The 19093-nt window shown below is 42.5% G+C and overlaps 2 protein-coding genes across 5 annotated transcripts in view; one reads left to right on the top strand and one right to left on the bottom strand.

The window, feature by feature from the left end:
* The window catches only part of hsf1 (heat shock transcription factor 1), a 108740-nt gene extending 105132 nt beyond the window's left edge, over nucleotides 1–3608 (bottom strand). The window contains exon 1 of one of the 4 annotated variants that reach the window (XM_072576471.1): nucleotides 3091–3608. In XM_072576471.1, coding sequence (XP_072432572.1) covers nucleotides 3091–3186 — 96 coding nt within the window. In that variant the 5' untranslated portion in view covers nucleotides 3187–3608. The remainder of the gene's footprint in view (nucleotides 1–3090) is intronic. The other 3 variants (XM_072576469.1, XM_072576468.1, XM_072576470.1) reach the window with 3 other exon arrangements.
* Nucleotides 3609–3711: 103 nt separating this feature from the next.
* Nucleotides 3712–19093, top strand: part of bop1 (BOP1 ribosomal biogenesis factor) — a 170338-nt gene continuing 154956 nt past the window's right edge. Inside the window, exons 1-2 of the mRNA XM_072576465.1 lie at nucleotides 3712–3883; nucleotides 18532–18723. Of these exons, the coding sequence (XP_072432566.1) occupies nucleotides 3791–3883; nucleotides 18532–18723 (285 nt within the window). The 5' untranslated portion in view covers nucleotides 3712–3790. The remainder of the gene's footprint in view (nucleotides 3884–18531; nucleotides 18724–19093) is intronic.

The following is a 19093-nucleotide window of genomic DNA, read 5'->3' as shown; positions in this document are numbered from 1 at the left end:
ACCTGAGGTGGAGGAAGCTGGTACAATTCCAACATTTAAAGGCATCTGGTTGGACATTTGAATGAGGGTTTAGAGGAACATCTGCCAAATGGGAATAGATTTATTTAGGATATCTGGTTAGCATGGATGAGTTGGACAGAGGGTCCGTTTCCTTGTTATACATCTCTCTGACTTATGACAGTTGAATGGCATCAATAGCCAGATATCCTGATAAATGTCTACCTTACGAATGCAAGTGAACATTATTCTTGAATATTATTTTTAGTAGGATGGTTTAGATCACAGAGTACACATGTACAACCTATATTTTAAAAAAATATCAGGTTAGACGGCTTGACGACTTCCTTTGACACAGAGCAGTAATAGTACGCCACATTAGGTTAACTGGTTTCCTGGAAATATTATAAAATGTAAACACCCTGCCTTGATGCTAATAACCTAACTTGGAAATATTGAATCAATTCAGGCAGAAAGTCAACCCGCATAGAATCGCTTTTTTCTGTTTCTTGATTCACAGGTGAGTTGCTGGCAAAGCCTACATTTATAATCCTTCATCAATGACCCTTCGGAAGGTGGTAGTGTGTCGCTTTCTTGACTGAATGAAGCCCTTGAAGAACAGGTAGATTGACAAGGCTGTTAGGGAAGGCGTTCCAGAATTTTGACTTAGTGACAGTAAAGGAACAGCAATATAGTTCCAAGACATGATGGTATGTTTGGGAAGGGAACTGGCAATTTCTTGTTCATCTACTGCCCTTGACTTTCGAAGTGGTGGTGATCATGGGTTTGGAAGGAGGTTTGAGCTGCTGCACTGCATCTGGTGGATCATACACACTGCTGTTAGTGAGCGGTGGTGGAGGGAATAGGTATTTGTGGATGTAGTGTCAATCAAGCAGGCTACTTTGCCCTGTATGGTATCAAGCTTTTGTGTTGCTGGAGCTGCATCCATTCAGGAGAGCATTCCATGACACTCCTGACTCGTACCTTCTAGACAGTAGACTGGCTTACCCCCACCTTACCCCAGTTCCAACCTTCCAGCTCAGCAGTGTCCTCATGACCTATTCGCTCCACCCTCCCCCTTTGACCTATCACCTCTATAGTGGATTAGTGGTGCTGGAAGAGCACAGCAGTTCAGGCAGCATCCAATGAGCAGCGAAATCGACGTTTCGGGCAAAAGCCCTTCATCAGGAATAAAGGCAGTGAGCCTGAAGCATGGAGAGATAAGCTAGAGGAGGGTGGGGGTGGGGAGAGAGTAGCATAGAGTACAATGGGTGAGTGGGGGAGGAGATGAAGGTGATAGGTCAAGGAGGAGAGGGTGGAGTGGATAGGTGGAAAAGGAGATAGGCAGGTTCGACAAGTCCGGACAAGTCAAGGAGACAGTGCTGAGCTGGAAGTTTGAAACTAGGATGAGGTGGGGGAAGGGGAAAATGAGGAAACAGTTGAAGTCCACATTGATGCCCTGGGGTTGAAGTGTTCCGAGGCGGAAGATGAGGCGTTCTTCGTCCAGGCGTCTGGTGGTGAGTGAGCGGCGGTGAAGGAGGCCCAGGACCTCCATGTCCTCGGCAGAGTGGGAGGGGGAGTTGAAATGTTGGGCCACGGGGCGGTGTGGTTGATTGGTGCGTGTGTCCCGGAGATGTTCCCTAAAGCGCTCTGCTAGGAGCGCTCCCTGCCTTCATTCCTGATGAAGGGTTTTTGCCCAAACTGTCAATTTTCCTGATCTCGGATTCCAGCATCTGCAGTCCTCACTTTTGCCTGGCTTTAGGAAGCCAGTGTCTATCAGGAATTGCAAGTTTTTACTTGAATCATACTATGCTGACACTGGAAAGGGCAGTTTTGATTCCCTTGAAAAGGTTGTCAGGCATCTTTTTGAAGCAAGGTCCAACATTGTGTAATGTCTGATGGACAAGTAGTATCTGTATGACAAATATATCAACTGCTCCAAGTGTAAACTGATCTTTGAAAATACACTGTTGCCTGAGAATCATAGAATCCCTGAAGGACAGAAAGAAGCCATTTGGCTCAGCGAGTCTTCACTAACTTTCTGAACAGCATCCCACCAAAAACCAACCCTATCCCAGTAACCGTGGAGTTTTTCTTAACCCAATCTTGGACACTACTGGGTAATTGTTAGCACGGCCAATCCATTGGACTTGCATATCTTTGGACTGTGGGAGGAAACCCAATGTAGAAACCCATACAGATATGGGGAGAATGCAGATATAGGAGAGTCAGTGACCTAGTGGTATAATTGCTGAACTGTTAAACCAGAGACCCAGTTAACATTCTGGGGACCAAGGTTCGATTCTTGCTACGGCAGACAGTGAAATATGAATTCAACAATTATCTGGAATTAAGAGTCTAAAGACTAATGTCCTTCAAGGAAGGAAATGGCCATCCTTACCTGGTCTGGCCAACAGACTCTCAGCAATGTGGTTGACTCTGAACTGTTCTCTGGGCAATAAATGCTGCCTAGTCAGCGATGCCCTCATCCCACGAATGAATACTTAAAAATTCATAGTCACTCAATGCTGGAATTGAACCTGGGTCCCTGGCGCTGAGGCAAACTAATGTCATCTTAGAATTGTACATCACTGCAATATACTGTCTTTGAGTTTAATCTTTGATTATATGCACATCTATTCTCGCTTGAAGTAGTGAAAAAAAGAAAGAGAAGTGGATTACACCATTCATCATATTACCTGTGCAAAATGAAGAGGCCAGTACCACAGAGTAGTGGATTTACACACAATGAAGTGTGGTAAATAATACTTAAGGCATGAAATATGGCTTAAATAAATCAACTCTTCTTTTAAATAACGCAAGCACAGGCAAACTTGCCCACAAAATTGCCACTTTGACAAATAATGATTATCTAGCGCTTTTAAGTATTACATTAAATCACAGATGGCCTTAATAAAGCGACTCGTGTCACATAATAAAATATTTTAAATAAGTGAACCGATACGGTAGCATTTTATCCTTTTCGCAAATTACTTAAGGGACTATGTTTATTTAAAGCACACGCCCCCTTCTGCGTGTGTTTTCTTATTTTGAGGCCTTGCTCAAGGCTCTCTGGGCCTCCGATTTACTCACCACACTCCAGCAGATCAGGTCGTTGGTATCGGGATCCTCGATTAAAGTCCACAATTTGGTGAGAAAGGCGGGCACGTTGCTGCCGTGCGCGTCCATCCGGAGACACGGCCGGGGCCGACAGGGCAGGTGGAGGATCTCAAGCCCAGAAGCCAAAGGAGAAACTGGGGCAGGGAAGGCAAGCCGCAGGCTGGCCCTCAGTATTCAAAGGCCCAGGATAAGACCGCAAGGTAAAAGTGTCTTCAGTAGCTCGACACAGAGGGAAAGGGAGAGACGGAGAAGACGCAGAGTGGAAGGAATTTACTGAACACAAAGCGATCTCCGGAGCGACACTTTATCCGGCAGCTGTACACTCCACGGCAACCGCCGCCATCTTCCTCACGCAGTCTCTCCGTGCCCCCTCCCCCCCAAACCAACTACCACCACGCAAATCACAACCTTCATTTACCTCACCGTTTGAAAAATCTAATTTTTATCACATCGCGACATCGATAACAAACCCATTTGTTTATCTGCCGGAGCTGGTAAAAGCCATCTTGTTAAAAAAAGCAAGAAAAAAAGCCGTGTAACCTTTGACCTTGAGGCGAACGGACCAATCACCGTATCCTTTACCGACCGGCCCCCTCTTCCATCAATTGGAACACTGCCGTCGTCCCGTTCATCTTAACCTCTGACCTTTTCTTTAGGCGGCTCCTACAGTAAGATGGCGGCTGAGAGCATGTCGGCGACTGGGGAAATGAGCAGTAAAACTGTAGGGAATAAGAGGCCGTTTCCACATCTCGATGAAAAGGACCAGGTCCGTTTTAATGTGTTTTTTTTCCCCTCCCGCGGGTGTTTTAACTTGAATTTTGGACGAGTCAACAACCTTCATTTGAAGAGAGGTAACGAGAGCGGGCGGAAATGCTGTTCTCGAAACTTCCAACGTGGGTCTGGATGGACCGTAGTTGTTCTTCAGTTTTAAAATCGCTCTGTTTTCTCTCTCTCACACCATCTTGTAGTTGGAATATAATGGCAACCTATTCGTTCTTTCGCTACTGCAGGCCAGATACCACAGGGAGACGATACTTCTTAATGTGATCATGATCAAAGGGTTATGCGAGTTCTGTCTGATCTCTGACGGTGATTGTAAAATCGCTTCCCGTGAATGTATGCAACATGTGGTTTCTTGCTGTAGTCTTCAGTGGCTTGATGTCATTTTTCTATCATGATATTCCTGGTACCAATTTTAATCTTCCACGTGATCTTTTCTCAATCGTGGTTTGAAATGCTACAGCACTTTCAGTTATACCATATGTTATGTTCCCAGCCCTAGTTATTTTAATTTGCTCTCGACTTCTAAGAAAAACTGGCATTTGTCTCAAGATGTTCTTTGAAGGTGGTAGTAATATGTCGTCTGGAATAGCTGAGGCGATGGTGGGAGAAGTAGCAAGTGCACTTGTGGTAATATTCCAAAATTCACTGGACTTTGGAGCAGTTCAAGCAGATTGGAAAACAGCAAATGTGATGCCACTATTTTAAAAGGGTGGTAGACAAAAGATGGGGAATTTTAGATCCGGTAGGCTAACTTTTGGAATGGGGACGACGCCTGAGTCTATTACCAAGGAAGAAATAGCAAGGAATCTAGATAGAAATTGTCCTGTTGGGTAGATACAGCATGGGTTCATGAAGGGCAGGTCATGCTTAACTAATCTTTTAGAATTTTATGAAGACGTTATGAGCACATTGGACGACGGGACCCAGTAGGTGTCAAAATGCCTTTGACAACATGCCATACAAGAGGCTGCTACAGAAGATAGATACATGGTATTATGGGTAAAGTATTAGCATGGATAGTGGATTGGGTAACTAACCGGAAGCAAAGAGTGCAGATAAATGAGTGCTATTCTGGTTAGCAATCAGTAACTAGTGGAATGCCTCAGGGGTCAGCAATTATTCACAATTTACATAGATGATTTAGGGACTACATGTAGATGACACTAAGATGAACGGCAGAGCAAATTGTGCAGAGGAATGTGAAACTTTGCAGGGGGCATAGATACTTTGGGCAAAGGTCTGCCAGATGGAATACAAGAGTCTAGATTAGAGTGGTGCTGGTCAGGCAGCATCCAAGGAGTAGGAAAATCGACGTTTTGGGCAAAAGCCCTTCTTTAGGCCCTGATGAAGGGCTTTTGCCTGACCTGCTGTGCTTTTCCAGAACCACTCTAATCTAGACTCTGATTTCCAGCATCTCCAGTCCTCACTTTTGCCCAGGTGGAATACAATGTTAATAAATGTCAAGTCATCCATTTTGGTAGGAATAGCAGTAAAAAGGACCACTACTTGGACATTAAAAAGTTGTAGCATGTTGCTCTGCAGGGGGACCTTGTGCATGAATCGCAGAAGGTTGGTCTGCAGGTACAACAAGTAATTAGGAAGGCAAATGGAATTTTGTCCTTCATGGCTAAAAGGATTGAGGTTAAAAGTGGGGAGGCCACACCTGGAGTATTGTGTACAGTCTTGTTTTTTTTATTTGATAAAGGATTTACTGGCACTGGAGGGGGTGCAGAGGAGGTTCACTGGGTTGATTCCGGAATTAAAAGGTTTGGCTTCTGAGAAGAGACTGAGTAGACTGGAATTATATTCATTGGAATTTAGAAGAATGAGGGGGTGGGATCTGATGGAAACATATAACATTATGACAGGAATTGATAAGATAGATGTAGAGGGGCTGTTTCCAATGGCAGGTGAAACTAGGACGAGAGGGCATAGCCTCAAAATTAGGGGCAGCAGATTTAGGACTGAATTGAAAACAAACTTCTTCACTCAGAGGGTTGTGAATCTATGCAATTCCCTGCCCACTGAAGTAGTTGACGTTACATCAGTAAACGTTTTTAAAGCTAAGATTATTTTTAAACAATGAAGGGTGATGGTGAGAATGTGGGTTAGTGGAGCTGAGGCCACGAAAAGATCAGCCATGATGAAGCAGGCTCGAAGGGCCAGTTAGCCTCCTCCTGCACCCAGTTCTTATGTTCTTAAGTATGTTCTTATTTGTTGAACTGGTGCTTTCACAAAGTTGGAAGATGGGAATTTCAAAGATGAAGGATCAATAATATTGCCTAGTTCTTGAACCAGGGCTGGCAGTTTAAGGATTATGGGATGCATGTTTAAGACACATGGTCCCACATGGAAGGCTGGTCCTAAAGGTTACAGCCATGTAATTCAAGGCAAGTTAGCAAATTGGATCCAGAATTGGCTTACAAGTAGGAGGTGATGGTGGAGTGTTGTTTTTGTGATTGGAAGCCTGTAACCAGTGGTATTCCACAGGGTGTTGGGACCCTTGCTGACTTGGATGTGAATAAAGTCAGAAGTCACACAATACCAGGTTATTTTTGTTCTTGAAGCCTTACAGTGTCGAAACAACCGGCCATTTGACCCAACAAGTCCACACCGACTCACCAAAGACTAACCTACCCACACTCATTCCCCTATCCTATTCCTCGACATTCCCCCTGACTAATGCACCTAACTTACACATCCCTGAACACTATGGGCAGTTCACCCTAACCTGCACATCTTTGTGGGAGGAAACTGGAACACCTGGAGAAAACGCATGCAGACACAACGAGAATGTGCATAGTGCACACACAGTCGCCTGAGGAATTGAACCTGGGTCACTAGTGCTGTGAGGCAACAGTGCTGACCATTGAGCCACCGTGCCACCTGAAGAAGGAGCAGCACTCCTAAAGCTTGTGACCTCTAATAAACCTGTTGGATTATAACGTGGTGTTGTGTGAGTTATGTGGTGTCCACCCCTCTCCAACACCGGCACCTCCACATCTTGGATGTGAGTGTAGAAAGTATCATTAATAAGTTTTGAAGATGACACAAAAATGAGTGTTGTTAATAGGAGAATGGCCTTCGCTTGTAAATTGGGCGGAGCAATGGCAGATGGAATTTAAACCTGATAAATATAAAGTGATGGATTTTGGGATGTCTAATACAGTAAGGCTATATGCAATGAATGGTAGATTGCCAAGGTAGTAATGAGGAACGATAAGGGACTTTGGTGTACAAGTCCATAGCCTCTGAAGGTGTCAACACAGGTAGACAGGGAGGTGAAGAAAGCAGACAAAATGCTTGCCTTCTTTAGCTGGGGTGTAGAATATAGGAGCAAGGAAGTCTTTTTACAACATATGAACATATGTTAGATCACAGATGGAATACTGTGTTTCGTTCTGGTCACCACGTTATTGGAGCAATTGGTTTGCAGTGGTGAGAGTGCAGAACAGATTCACCAGGATGTTACCCGAGATGTTAAGCCTCAGTTATGAGGTGAGACTGGATAGACCTTTTTTCAGAGTAAGATGTTAGGTGATTTGACTGAAGTGTACAAAATTTGAGGTGTAGATAGGGTAGATAATGAGAATCTTTACCCTATGGCAGATGTGTTTAAGACCAGAAGGCAAAGTTTGATGTGAAGCACAAATGGTTTAAAGGTGATCTGAAATAAGATTCTTGCATCCAGCAGGTGGTACAAATATGCAATGTACAGACTGAGGGCAGTGGAGGCAAGAGCTTATGCAACATTTAAGAAGCATCTGGATTAGCACATAAAGTGCCAGGGCATAGTAAACTATGGACCAAGTGCAGGTAAATGGGTTTAGTGTAGTTTAGTATTTGTTGGTTGGCATAGACATAGTGGGATGAAGGGCCATCGAAGGCTGGTCCAAAAGATTTCTCCGACTGAAATGAGAAATTTCTTCACCCAGAGTGAATTTCTGTGAAATTCTTTTGTACGCAGAAAGCAGTTATGTTTTTATTTTGATGGAGTGTGTCTCACCTACGTAAAGCTCTCACTTAAGAGTGTAGACAAACAGTTATCTTGTGGAGTATAATATCCATATACACTTCCCTGTAAACAAGGAACTTTAAAGTGGAAACAGTGAGCATTCTCTCTGGAGTTTGAGTACCTGTAAGGTTATTGTAGAGGGCAAAAAGTTTGAACTGTTATTTCAAGGTTTATGATAAGGTTTTGAATTGCACTTGATAGTTGGTGTTTTTTCCTTTTTTTGTGTATAATAAACTTTGTTGTTCTTTTGTTACAAATACATTGGCTGCATCTTGTGAATATGTTCACAGAATGACTGCTGCAGTAAACAAATAGCAGAAATAAAAGTTAAGGTCTGTCAAGCCAAGTTTTGTGCTGGGATTGTCCAGCATTACCATCAGATATGATCATTAGATGTTGTAGGAAACCATCATGACCTTCCTTCCCCCATGATCTGTGTTACCAAAGGATAATTACAGGGATGTGCATTAAGCACAATAAATGTGGTGCATAGAAAGGTTATATATGTTAGTACAAACTCCCCTCAACTTAACCATCCTGTAGATGTTTCACATGCTAATATTTTTGCCTGAGAGAGAAGATTTGTTGCTCTTGTTCCCACTATTCCATTGTAGAATGAGAAATAGAAACAGAATTAGGCCATTTTTGCCCTTTTGAGTCTGCTACACATTTCATTTTCATAGCTGATCCAACATTCCTCACATCCATTGTCCTGCTCTTTCCCTGTAACCCTTGATTTCCTCTACTGTTCAAAAATCTATCGTGAATATAAACAAGGGACCTCCTCCCATGACTCTCATTGGCAAGAAGTTCTGATGACCTTCAACCCTCTGAGAAAAGAAATCCCTCCTCATCTCAGACTTAAATTGGTGCTCCTTTATTCTGAGATTATGCCCTCTGATGTTAGACTCTGCCATGAGGGGAAACATTCTCTCAGTATTTACCCTGTGAACCCTCTTAAGAATCCTATATGATTCAATGAGATTACCTCTCATTCTCCTAAATTGTAGTGAGTTGAGTCCCAACCTGTTTAACCTTTGCTCATAAGACAATCCCTCCAAACTGGGAGTCATTCTAGTGAACTTTCTCTGAATTGTCTTCAGATATTTTATTTTTGTATTCATTGTGTGGGATATGGGCATTACTGGCCAGCCAGCATTTACTGACCGTCCCTTGAGAAGATGGTGGAGAACTGCCTTCTCTTATACTCCAACATCTTTGAAATAACAACAAACCATTAGCTTTACTGATTACCTGCTGTAACTGTGTGCCAGCTTTCTATATTTTGTGCACAAATCCTGCTGTGTTTCAGCTTTCTGCAGTTTTTCTCCATTTAAGTGATCTGTTCTTTTGTTCTTCCTTCCAAACTGAACAACTTCATATTTCCTATGTTCATACTCCATTTGTCCACTTTTGACACACTTAATCTATTAATATTTCTCTGTAAACTGTATGTATCCCTCTTGCAACTTTCCTTTCCACCTGTTTTTATATTGTTGCCAATTTGGCTTCAGTGCATTTGCTTACTTTCTCCAAGTCATTACTGTACAGGGTATATTGCTAACAGTTGCAGTCCCAGCATTTATCCCTTTGGAACCCCATAGGTTACAGGTTGCCCAGCTGAAATTCCACAGATTCACAACCCCTTGGTGAACTGTCATTCTGTTTCCCTATCCCTGTATCAGTTGAAGTAAACATTGAAACACAGTATGGCTTTAGCTTCTCCATCTTTACTCCGGGCCCTGGAGAGAGAGAATGATCGTCCATGTGCACAGACATGAGTTCTCAGTCTTCTCTTGAACAGCAGATTCTTAAGGAATTATATAGTCACGTACAGGGAGCAGCATCAAGATAAGGTAACATCTATCTTGATTGGGTGACCATTACAATCAGTGAGCATCAACAGTAAAAATTAGGCCATCTGGCATTATACAATGGATGTTCTTAACCTTGTTTACTGGCATTACACAATGGATGCTTTTTACCTCATTAACCCACTACCCTTGCCTCTAGCACTCATTGTTTACTGCAAGTTCTTACCTGGTAAAGTCATGCTAGCTGAGCCTTTGTCATGCAACCCAAAACTTAACTCTTTCCCTACCTGCTCATACCTTCTACACTTCTGCAGAACAAGTTCCTCCTCATCTCTGTCCTAAATCTGCTCCCCCTTATTTTGAGGCTATGCTCACTAATTTTAGTTTGACCCACCAGGGGAAACAACCTCCCTTATTCTAACTTCTCTTTCATTCATAATTTTATATGAAGTCATGTTGACTTTGCTTGATTAGGTTATGATTTTCCAAATGGTCCTTCTGCTAATAATTTCTTAATAATTGTTTCCAACATTATTTCAAGAATAGATGTTAGGCTAATTAGCCTATAGTAACCTGGTTTTTGCCCCCCTCCCTTTCAGAATGGGGGACAATTTACTACATTTTTAAAAAAAACTTTACCCAAGTCCTGATACAGCCAATTGCATTCTTTCTCGATATTAGACTTGGAATGAAAAGTTCCATCAACCAGGTTTCTTTTAATAATCATGATTTATTATAAAAGGGAGCCCATTCAATGAAGATGCAGCATTGGTCAGCACATAAATCTATAACTTCCTAAATAACACAAAACACAGGTGCGTGCACACACTTTCTTTACGTTAAGGATAAGAATCATATTTCTCTCTTGGAAGAGATTCACTTTTTTTCAAAATGAACTCTAGCGAGTGATGGTTATTCATGAAAGTAAGAGAAGGATATAGTGCCAAATATTCTGAAATCTGTCATAGAGTCATAGATGTGTAAAGCACAGAAACAGACCTTTCCGTCCAACTAGTCCTGTTGACTAATTATCCTAAATTAATCTAGTCCCATTTGCCAGCACTTGACCCACTGAGTGAAAACGTTGCCCCTTAGGTCCCTTTTTAAATTTTCCCCCTCTCAACCTAAATCTATGCCCCCTAGTTCTGGATTCCTCCAACCCAGGGAAAATGCCTTGTCTATTTACCATATCCGTCCCCCTGATGATTTTATAAACCTCTGTAAAGTCACCCCTCAGCCTCGGTCGCTCGAAGGAAAGCAACCCCAGCCTTTTCAGGCTCTCCCTCTTGGTCAAATCCTCCAACCCTGATAACATCTTTGTAAATCTTTTCTGAAGTTTCGCAACATCCTTCCAATAAGAGAGAGACCAGATTTGCACACAGTATTCCAACAGTGGCCTAACCAATGTCCTGTATAGCCACAACATGAGCTCCCAATTCCTGGACTCAATACTCTGATAAATAAAGGCAAGCATACCAAATGCCGCCTATATTATCCTATCTTTCTGTGAATAATGAAAGGAATAATGAACCTGCACTCCAAGGTATCTTTGGTCAGCACCAGACCATACCATTAAATGCATAAATCCTGCCCTGACTTGCCTTTCCAAAATGCAGCACCTCTCATTTATCTAAATTAAACTACATTTGCTGCTCCTCAGCCTATTGGCTTATCTGGTCAACTTCCCTTTGTACTCTTTTGCTGTCCTTTAAAAGACCAATTTTGGTGTCCTCTGTAAACTTACTAACCATACCTCCTATGTTCACATCCAAATCATTAATTTAAATGATGAAAAGAAGTGGACCCAGCACTGATCCTTGTGGCATGCCACTGGTCACAGACCTCTGGTCTGAAAAGCAACCCCCCTCCTCCATCTTCGAGCCTGTTCTGTAACCAAACGGCTAGTTCTCCCTGTATTTTGTGATCTAACCTTACTAGCCAGTCTGTAATGAGGAACCTTGTCAAATGCCTTACTAAAGTCCATGTAGATCATGTTCACTGCTCTGCCCTCATCAATCTTCTTTGTTAGTTCTTCAAAAAACTCAGTCAAGTTAGTAAGGCATGATTTTGCGCACACAAAACTGAGTTGACTATCCCTATACAGTCCTTGCCTTTCCAAGTACAGAGGAGCCTTGATTATCTGAAAATCTGATTATCCGAGGGAGATCTCGAGGTCCCAACAGAAACATTACATCAAAGACGTGTGTCCAACACTGACTGCATCTTTTGTGTGGTTAAAAGTGCTGCTGAGAACAGTCCTACTGTTCCCCCCCCAACACACACACTTTTCCTGGAGTTCTACATGGGGATGTACCCTATTCCCCCCCCCCTCCCCACTTAATCTCCCCAGCATTGCCCTGTACAGCAGTCTTGGACGGGATTGGGAGGCGGGCGGAGGCTCCCGCGAGGTGTGCTGCTGCTGCCTAGCCTGAATGGGGAGCAAACTTAATACAGAACTTCGCGCCCCAGAGGGAAGGTGTTGAATTGATTAACCGAGTAATCAATTATTCAAACGAAATATGCCTGCCCGTTTCATTAGGATAATCGCGGTTCCCCTGTACATGTAAATCCTGTCTCTCAGGATTCCCTTCAGCAACTTGCCCACCACTGATGTCAGGCTTACCATTCTGTAGTTCATTGGCTTTTCCTTAACCACCTTTCTTAAATTGTGACACCACGTTAGCCAACCACGTTGTTCTACATGGGGATGTACCCTATTCCCCCTCCGTTCCCCAGACACCACGTTAGTCTGTGTTGTTAAGTATCTATGTTGTTAAATATCTTCTCAAAACCCATCTCTACAGAGAACGCTTTCAGTCCTTGCTCCTTCGCTTCCCTTTTCTGGCAGGGTGTTTGACCCTGGGGGTTTCTTTTCTGTTGAATGGGTTATGCAAATATAAGTTTGTCTTTGATCACCTTTTTCTCCTGAGATACATTTGTTTCCTCATAATGCCAACACAAACTAAGAGAAGTTGGCATCTCTCAATTCGAAATTGCTGTCTACTTTGCCTGCCAAGCTGGCCTTCTGAATTGCAAGGTTGCTTCTATGCCAGATATACTTGAATAGATTGATCTGTGGAAGTTTTTGTAATTTGTGGAACGTGCTGGTAAAATTGGTATAAGGTGATATTGGTTATTAGAGACATGCCTTTCAGTTTGAGGGCCTTGGATTTGGATATAGAGCATCTCTTATGTTCAGCTGCAGTGGCCAGTTCCATTGTTTATTGTAGCAAGTGTGTTTTTTTTCTTTGTCTGTCTGAGTGCCATAAAACATTTTGTGTGTGTGTGATTGTGGGGGAGTGGTGTGGCTGTTGGGACCTTGAGAGACTGATTTGATTGTGCTCAAATGATCATCTGACTGGAAAAGAGACTGAGTATGAGACTTGTGTTTTCCCTCTAGTTTGCATTTCAAGGTGTTGGGTTACTCTATATATGCCAAGAAAGTCTTTCTGCTGCTTGGATACTTGAAGTTATATTGCCACGCTTCAAGTAGTAAAAAAATTACTTAAGGCTAACCTCTACAATTGCTTCGAAATGTGACTGTGCTTGAAATGAGCGTCACAATGTCTGCTTGACTCTGTTGGGAGCACTTTTGCTTCCAAGTCAGAAGGGCAAGAGTTCAAGACCCATTCCAGAAAACTGAATACAAAGTATTGGCTGACTCTCACAACAAATTTAGCTCCTTGCACAATTGTCCCTTGTGAAACACATTGTGCCTTCTACCTATTTTTGCCCCTTCATTCAGCTATGTGGTAAATTCATCCTTCATGCAAAGCTCTAAACAGTTCTTTTTAGAATCCTAGTACTTTTATTTTAAATTGAATGTACCTATTCTTTAGAAAAACATTGCTGCGTAATCTTATGCGCCAATCTATCCAAGTTCCTTGCCACAATGAGTTTGCTTGTTTTTTTTCTGAAATCTGCCATGACCTAATCATGCCTTTGGAATTTTTGTATGAATTTTTACTCTTAAGTTGAATCTTTAGCATTGTTATAGACTATGACATTTCCCAAATCCACATTCCACTGATCTATTTGATCTGTTTCATTACTCTTTACCAGATCTGGCAGCACCTCTGTCCCTTGTATCCCCACTTAGAGACTCTTCCTATCCATGTTTCAGCAATTTCATTCCTTGTTTCTTCCATTATTCCAATCCATTAGTCCCTCAGAACAGTCATTTTGTTGTTCCTAACTATTGTTCTAATATGCTGATTGAGTTTTTTTTTTGAAGAAGTAACAAAGAAGATTGATGAGGACAGAGTAGTAGATGTGATCTATATGGACTTCAGTAAGTCATACGACAAGGTTCCCCATGGGAGACTGATTAGCAAGGTTAGATCTCATGGAATACAGGAAGAACTAGCCATTTGGATACAGAACTGGCTCAAAGCTAGAAGACAGAAGGTGGTGGTGGAGGGTTGTTTTTCAGACTGGAGGCCTGTGACCAGTGGAGTGCCACAAGGATTAATGCTGGGTCCTCTACTTTTTGTCATTTACATAAATGATTTGGACGCGAGCATAAGAGGTACAGTTATAGTAAATTTGCAGATGACACCAAAATTAGAGGTGTAGTGGACAGCAAAGAGGGTTACCTCAGATTACAACAGGATCTTGACTAGATGGGCCAATGGGCTGAGAAGTGGCAAATGGAGTTTAATTCAGATAAATACAAGGTGCTGCATTTTGGAAAAGCAAATCTTAGCAGGACTTATACACCTAATGGTAAGGTCTTAGGGAGGGTTGCTGAACAAAGAGACCTTGGAGTGCAGGTTCATAGCTCCTTGAAAGTGGAGTCCCAGGTAGATAGGATAGTGAAGAAGGCATTTGGTATGCTTTCCTTAATTGGTCAAGAGTATTGAGTACAGGAGTTGGGAGGTCACGTTGCGGCTTTACAGGACATTGGTTAGGCCACTGTTGGGATATTGTGTGCAATTCTGGTCTCCTTCCTGTCGGAAAGATGTTGTGAAACTTGAAAGGGTTCAGAAAAGATTGACAAGGATGTTACCAGGGTTGGAGGATTTGAGCTACAGGGAGAGGCTGAATAGGTTGGGGCTGTTTTCCCTGGAGCGTCGGAGGCTAAGGGGTGACCTGAAAGAGGTTTACAAAATTATGAGGGGCATGGATAGGATAAATAGACAAAGTCTTTTCCCTGGGGTAGGGGAGTCCAGAACTAGAGGGCATAGGTTTAGGGTGAGAGGGGAAAGATATAAAAGAGACCTAAGGGGCAACTTTTTCATGTAGAGGGTGGTATGTGTATGGAATGAGCTGCCAGAGGAAGTGGTGGAGGCTAGTACAATTGCAACATTTTAAGAGGCATTTGGATGGGTTTATGAATAGGGACGGTTTGGAGGGAAATGGACCGGGTGCTGGCAGATGGGACTAGATTGGATTGGGATATCTGGTCGGCATGGACGGGTTGGACTGAAGGGTCTGTTTCCATGCTGTACATCTCTATGACTCTGTCTGCAGGCTACAATTTCTGGTTTCTTCCTAGAATTTCACCAAAGTGTGGATTACTTCACCCCGCTCACACCGCTGTTTTTATAACCAGCCTCTTACTTATTTAAAAAAGCCTTGGAGCTCCAACATGTCCCTTGTTGACATTATTTGATGTTTATCAATATTGCAACTCAACCTCCTTTGGAAATGTTTCCTTCCTTAAATATCAGATTCAAATATTTTCCTTTCTTCAGCTTGCAACCCAATCTTCAGTAACATTACCAAAAATTACCAAAATTGATTACTTGTAATTCTTGAGACCTCTAATTTTCCTTCTGCATTTGTTGCACACTGTACAATGGGCAACACAGTGGCTCAGTGGTTAGCACTGCTGCCTCACAGTGACAGGGATCCGGGTTCAATCCCAGCCTCTGGTGACCTTCTGTAGAGTTTGCACATTCTCCCCGTGTCTGCATGGATTTCCTGTGGTTTCCTCCCGCAATACAAAAGATGTGCAGGTCAGGTGAACTGGCTATGCTAAATTGCCCATTGTGTTCAGGGAGGTGTAGGTCAGGTGCATTATTTGGGGATAAATATAGGGATAATAGGATAGGGGAATGGGTCTAGCTGGGTTATTCTTCGAAGGGGCGGTGTGGACTTTGTTGGGCCAAAGGGCCTGCTTCCATACTGTAGGGATTCTATAATCTAATGTATTTTAAACCTGTTTATTTGCGCGCACTTCCAAATCCCACATCATTGTTCTATTTTGCCTTTAGTCTCTGGGTTTGACAGGCTATTCCTCATTGTAGTAGTATGCTGGAAATCAAGCTCCACAATTCCTGGTATTGCCACAAAAGTTAAAGATTTTATCAAAGTGCATTTAAAAATTCCCCCATTTACCTGTCTGCTTATACTCTGGTGAACTCGTAACAAGAAATAAATTGCTATTATTGAGGGAGGGAGAGGGAAAAAAACTGGGAAAGCAGTTCAATGGCTCTTATCCATAGAGTTTGCTGAGGTGATCCTTTTGCTTGGCAGGACTTGCTCAGTTCCATCAGGACAACTCAGCTCCTGATCCCATTATAACTTTTGGACAAAAATATTGAACTCCAGAGATGAGAGTGACTGCTGTTGGCATGAAGGGTACGTTTGACCAAATGTTGCATCAAGGAGCCATAGCAACAATTGAGTCATTGGGATTGGGGGAAAACTAACTGCTGGTTGGAGTCATTTTGCATGTAGGAAGATTATTGTGATTGTTGGAGGTCAGGCATTTTCATTCCAGATGGCTTAATCTTTACTGTTGATGCTATCTGATTGTAACAGTCACCCAATCAGTACAGATGTTGCCTTATTTGAATGCTGCTCCCTGTAAGTGACTGTGTAGTTAATTAAGAATCTGCTGTTCAAGAGAAGACTGAGAACTGCTGTCTCTGTGCACGTGGGTGAATGTTCTCTCTTCCTCCAGGGCCCGAAATAAAGATGGAGCTAAAGCTATACTGTGTTTGGAGTGTTTGCTTCAACTGTTATGGGGATAGGGAAATGGGATGACGTTACCATCACTGAATCCCCCACAATCAACATCCTAAGGATAAAAATCACACAACACCAGGTTATAGTCCAAAAGGATTAACTGAAAGCACTAGCTTTTGGGGCGCTGCTTCTACATGAGGTGGTTGTGGAGCACACGATTGTAAGACACAGAATTTATAGCAAAAGTTTACAGTGTGATGTAACTGAAATTATACATTGAAAAATACCTTGGTTGTTTGTTAAGAGTGACCACGATAGTTTCACTTCTTTCTTAACAAAACAAAAAGTTACATTCTCAGGTTAACTATAACAATTGGTGTCAGCCCAGATAATATGTTGAAGGTGTTAGCCCCCTGTGTGCTGCTGTCTGTGCCATAATATTTAGACTGATTCTAACCTAAGAAGTGAGTTAACAGAGTCTTTCTTGGATTCCAAAACATCCTAAGGGTTACCATTGAGCAGAAGCTGTACTGGACTAGCCACGTAAATGCATTGGCTACAAGAACAGATAAGAGGCTAGGAATACTGCGGTGAGTAACTCTCCTCCTGACTCCCCAAAGCCTGGCCACCATCTACAAGGCACAAGTCAGGAGTGTGATGGAATACTCTCCTCTTGTCTGAATTAATACAGGTCAAACAACACTCAAGAAGTTTAACGCTTAGGGATGGGCAATATATGCTGGCCCAGCCAGCAATGCCCACATCCCATGAATGAATTAAAAACAAATCCAAGACAAACACAAGCCTCTGGGAAGAGTGTTAAGATCATCCAAAGGCTTGTACTTGCTGAAATAAATTGTGGCTGTTCATAGAAGTTGGCGTATTGCAGTTGCATCAAGTGTGTAAGAATTCCAAGGAGAGAACCTCAGTGTGTGTTTTTGGGCCCCATATCTCGGGAAGGATGTACTGGCCCTGGAGCATGTTCAGAGGAGGTTCACGAGAATGATCTCAGGAATGAAAAGCTGAGGAACATTTGAGGACTCTGGGTTTATACTTGGAGTGTAGAAAGATTTGGGGGGGTGGAGGGGGGATCTATTTGAAACATAGAGAATACTGAATGACCTGGACAGAGTAGATGTTGGAAAGATGTTTCTGTTGTTAAGAGAAACTAGGACCTGAGGGCACAGCCTTTGAGTAAAAGCATGACGCTTTAGAATGGAGATAAGGAGAAACTTCTTCAGCCAGAGAGTGGGGAATCTATGGAATTCATTGCTACGGAAGGCTGTGGAGGCCAGGTCATTCTGTATATTTGAGACAGAGATAGGTTCTTGAGGATCCAGGGTTACGGGAGAAGGTTGAGAAACTTATCAGCCATGATTGAATGGCAGAGCAGACTAAATGGGCTGAAAGGCCTAATTTCTGCTCGTATGTTTCATGATCTTATGGAATGTCTGTTCTTTTCAGTTTGGCAGTTAGACACACCTTCTTCTGCCCTTCTCGCATTCCAAACACTTAATCTGCACTATCAGCACTCTTTTTTTTCCTCCCCCAGCACTCCACCTGCTGACAATTGCAAAAATGCTGCTCCCTGCACACTTCGTGACTGCTCTGAAGAGTCAGCTTGACTTGAAATGTTAGCATGCTCTCTCTCCCTGTGGATGCTGACTGATCTGCTGTAATTTCCAGCACTTTTTGTTTTCAGCGGTTCAAGAAGTCAGCTCACAATCACCTTCTCGAAGGCAACTAAGGATGGGTAATAAATGTTGGCAATGCCCACATTACAAGTGAATTAAAAGAAAACCTTGCTTTGAACTTTGCTTTGGGCGATCTTTGAGATAAATTGAAACATTTACTGTGGGTTTTTGAGCCTGTATCTTTATTTTGCAGCTTTCTGCCTTTGAAAATGCAGCACTTGATGAAGCTGGAGACGACCTAACAGATAGTGAAGAAAGCATTTTCTCTGGCCTGGATGATTCAGGGACTGATAGCAGCGATGATGAAGATGAGGATAAAGAAAGTGATGATGACAGTGGACTTGAGGAGAAGAGTATGAAGAAGTTCAGCAAACAGGATGTTAAGGTGAGTTTCAATAACTACAAATTTTCTTTGCTCCATGGGAATTATTGTTGTCCTGAATGTACAACCAATGTTTGGTTTCTGTTTGTAACTCGCTGTATTTAGCAGGTGGGGATTTATTTTCTTTCTATATCACCCATCAAACCTCACTTTCACTGATCCTTCATCTTGTTAAGACCAGTAATTTTTCTTTTGTTATATTAACTTGGAAAATGCTGAACTGGATGGTGTTTTGGTTTGCTCTCCCTAGTTCTCCTGTTATTGACTTGTTAAAGATTCTGGGAGAAGAATTCCCTCTGTAATAAATAAGCAAAAGGCTCCGGAGGTCTGCAGAAGCTGTTTGCATTTACCGGTCACATCTGAATTCAAGCAA

The sequence above is a fragment of the Chiloscyllium punctatum genome, chromosome 8 (assembly GCF_047496795.1).
Source record: "Chiloscyllium punctatum isolate Juve2018m chromosome 8, sChiPun1.3, whole genome shotgun sequence".
Lineage (NCBI taxonomy): Eukaryota > Metazoa > Chordata > Chondrichthyes > Orectolobiformes > Hemiscylliidae > Chiloscyllium > Chiloscyllium punctatum.
The sequence above is the reverse complement of the archived record's forward strand: the minus strand, read 5'-3'. Positions and strand labels throughout refer to the sequence as shown.